Below are 3519 nucleotides of genomic sequence, written 5' to 3'. Positions count from 1 at the left end.
GTGGCTGCTGCAGCAGAGGGAGCCTAGAGCTGGCTCCCACCCCGCTGTCTGCCTGCTGCAGGCTAGGGCAGGGGTGAAGCTGGCTCCCCACCAGCACATACTCCCAGAGTGGAGAAGGGACCTGCGCCCCCTCAAACCTGTGCAGTGGGTAGGGGTAGGGGCAGGGCCAGGGTGGGGACATGGAGTGTGCTTGTGCTCCCCACCCCACTTTCCTCCCCCAGAGTCTCTGCAGCAGTGTGTGCAACCTAGCATAGCAGCGACGTGCAGGAAAGCTGCTTACCTCTGTGAGCTCCGCAGTGCCCTGGCAACGCTTCCCCTGCAGGCAAGGGGGCAGCAGCAACGGGCATAACCTTGTGTTCCTACCTGTGCTGCCCCATGCATACAGAGGAAGTGTGCGCTAGGGCAGCGTGGAGCTTGCAGCGGTAAGCAGCGCACCTGCATGGCCCCACTGTGTCCTGCCACGCCGGGCTGCACATACTATGCAGCGGAGGCCCTGGACGGGGGCAGCAGGGCAGGGAGCATGAGCCTGCAGTGCATGCCCGCCCTGCCCCCATCCCAATCTGGGGGGCACGGGTCCTCTCTGCCCCCCCGTGAGTGCGTGCTGGAGCCGGCCCCAGCCCCAAACAAGCCTGGCCCACGACGCGTAGACTGGGAGCTGCGCACTATTGGTTGACTGGGCTCTTGTGCGGTTTTCTGTGGTCCTGTGGGAAGCTGCAGAGGCAAAGCCCAACCAGCCTGTTTCAGCCTTCCCTGCAGCACATGGACTGGAAGCTGCGTGCTTGCCCATCTGCCTGAGCGGTCTCTGTGCTTCCCTATGCGGCTTCCCTGAAGGCCCGATAGCATGGCACTCCAGGTCCATGCGCCGCCACCAGCCAGCCAGGCACTCCTGCAAGAAGCTGGCTAGGAGGTGAGGGTGGGGAAAGACACGGAGTGCTTGTCAGGGCAGCGGTCCACAGACCCGGAGCTACTGGTCTTTCAGGAAAGCCACACAGCGAAGTTTGGAGCCCGCTCGTGCTAATAGCACGGTGCTCCCGGTCCATGTGCCACTGGCTGGGCCTGCACTCATGTGGGAAGCTGGCTGGGGGAAACAGGGAAGTGTTGTGGGAAGCCCCACATGGAGGAGTGCCCACCAACTGGGCAGGTTCATGTGGGGCTTCTCCCAACACCTCCCCACTCCCTCAGCCCCCAGCCACACACCTATGGCCTGCCCCCTACCTGCCCAGCTAGCTCTTCTGCCAGCCCTGGCAGTCACCCACACCTGCCACCCAGGGCCTGCCTCCCGCAAGCCCTGCCAGTGCCCCCCAGCCATGACCACCCTATCCCCCCAGCCCTGCCAGAGGGGGCCCCAGCCCCCTGCAAGCTCCACTTACCTTAGGCTCCAGGAATGAACAGCAAGCCCGAGCCAACCCTTGGTTGACAGAACTTCAGACCCCACCCCTTCCCCTCTCCCTGGACAGGGTTGGGGGTTTGCCGTCTTTCTGCAATTAGCTCCTGCAGGCTGGAACTCTGCCAGCCTACAGAGCTCTTTGCAAAAGTGGGAGCTCTGCAGATCTCTCTGCTAAAAGTGAAAATCAGATTTCCTGACTATCAGGGAGAAAAAACAAAACAAACAAAAAAAAAAAAAAACAAAACAGGTGGTTCTCTCTGTTTTTCTGTGGGAAATAGAAAACCTGGATTCCTGGTCATCACCATACTGGTTCCATCAGAAAGCAAGAGTTACTTTGATCATGATGCGACTAAGCTTAAGTATTTTGGCATACCCAACAGCACTACCAATGATGCAATTGTCAGTTTTGTTATATTTAAAAATCCTTAAATCAATATTCAGGCAGTCAAACAACTGTGCGTCTGCACTCCAACATTCTTTTTTAAGTTACATGAGAGAATGAAATAGTGATTTAGGATGCTTTCTGTTATACAAGGAAGAATAAAATGAACCTGTTAGGTACAGCCAGCACTTGAGCACTTTGCTTGTCTATACTTCTTGTACATTAGTTTTACTGAAATTTTTAGGTCTACTTCTAGGGGCTTTTTTCAGTCAAGTATTCCTGAAGACTGGCATCTTTCAGGGTTTGAAAGAAAGATTAGTTGTACATAAGAGAGTCTATGCATTGGCATTTAATGGCTTTACAATTTCTACAGAAAATTGTAAAGCCATTCTGGAAGTGTGTTTTATCAGAACAGAAGAGATGCATTTCTCCTTATTAGTTGCTATGTTTAAAAAAAAAAAAATCAAATCACTTAATTCTATTTCCATTGAAAATGATAGCGCGACAATTTAGCTTTAAAGTTTAATGGTTTTGAGGTTTCAGAACAAGTATGAGAACTTTAGTACAAAAGCAAGTCAAACCAATTAAAGTTGTAGCAAAATACTGCCAAAGCTGTTAGCCAAGCACTTTTGTTAGATATTAGATAAATCTATATCTATCTTGTTTTAGCATTCTCTTTACTGGCAATTCAGCAAAAATCTGTGGTTATATTTTTAGTTTTTCCCCAAAAAGCCTTTTTGGAATCAGTTTAACACACAAATTATTTCATCTGGTTTGAGATTATGCAGCCATTGTATTATCCAAGATTTCCCTCTTGTTGCATTTTATCAAACATAATCAAGCATGATCAGGCACACAGACTATTATTCAAGAGTAAAGCAAAATCAAGGATATTTGACTGCAGCTCATCTGAACAGATTACTGTGGGAGTAAAATTCAAGAACTGTGTTGAAGTCTTGTTACCATAAAATATAAACATCCGACCTGAAAAGACAGTTAAACACATACAATAAAAGGTAAGGATTTATCATCTAACATGCAACTGAGTTTACTGACTTCATTTGGCACAATAGACTAAAGACTTTGCTACCATCCTTAGCAGAAATTACATTAAAACTTCAACCTCTTTGTTCACTTCTGAGCGGTCTTGTTTAATTCAATGCTGACTTAGAATTTAAAACCCAGCCAAAGAGGAAAACCCCAAGAAGATCCATCATTTAAACAACTCCTTCTCCCTTCCCTATACAATCCTAAAACAATAAAAGCACAGAAATTGCATATTCACTGAAAATGATGCATCTTGGAGAAATTTATAGGCATGTTACTTTAACTGGACTTCAAGATACTAAGTAATCTCAAAGTAAAGCATATTACAGATGGATTAAAATATTTTCTCCAAAGAGTCGCATCTCATAACAGAAGAAAGAGCAAGACACTCAAGCAGACCACTTGAGCTACCCAGATTAGAAGTTCATGTAGCAGTTAATTGGAAAATGTTTCAGGAGTAGTTTAACTACTTCTTTCATTTCACAAGTAGCTAACATGAATCGAGAAGGCAAGGTAGAAAAAGTAGTTGCTTTTTTACTTCCGCCCAAGATAATATGCTATACCCACAATTGAGCACTCAAACTGGTACATCTATAATCTTCACACATGTCAACCCTGAAATTGAAGCAATCCTGACTACCTGACGTACTAATACTTCTCATTTCAACTGCCAAATATTAAATGGGGCGGGGGGGGGGGGGGG

The 3519-nt window shown here is 47.5% G+C and overlaps 1 protein-coding gene across 7 annotated transcripts in view; it reads right to left on the bottom strand.

Moving 5' to 3' along the window:
- The window catches only part of LOC102381531 (AP-2 complex subunit alpha-2), a 62595-nt gene that overhangs the window by 9963 nt on the left and 49113 nt on the right, over positions 1–3519 (bottom strand). For all 7 annotated transcript variants that reach the window (XM_025195121.1, XM_025195122.1, XM_025195124.1 and 4 more), the window contains one exon: positions 2664–2753. In XM_025195121.1, the coding sequence (XP_025050906.1) occupies positions 2664–2753 (90 nt within the window). The remainder of the gene's footprint in view (positions 1–2663; positions 2754–3519) is intronic.

Source organism: Alligator sinensis, unplaced genomic scaffold (assembly GCF_000455745.1).
Source record: "Alligator sinensis unplaced genomic scaffold, ASM45574v1 scaffold826_1, whole genome shotgun sequence".
Lineage (NCBI taxonomy): Eukaryota > Metazoa > Chordata > Crocodylia > Alligatoridae > Alligator > Alligator sinensis.
The sequence above is the reverse complement of the archived record's forward strand: the minus strand, read 5'-3'. Positions and strand labels throughout refer to the sequence as shown.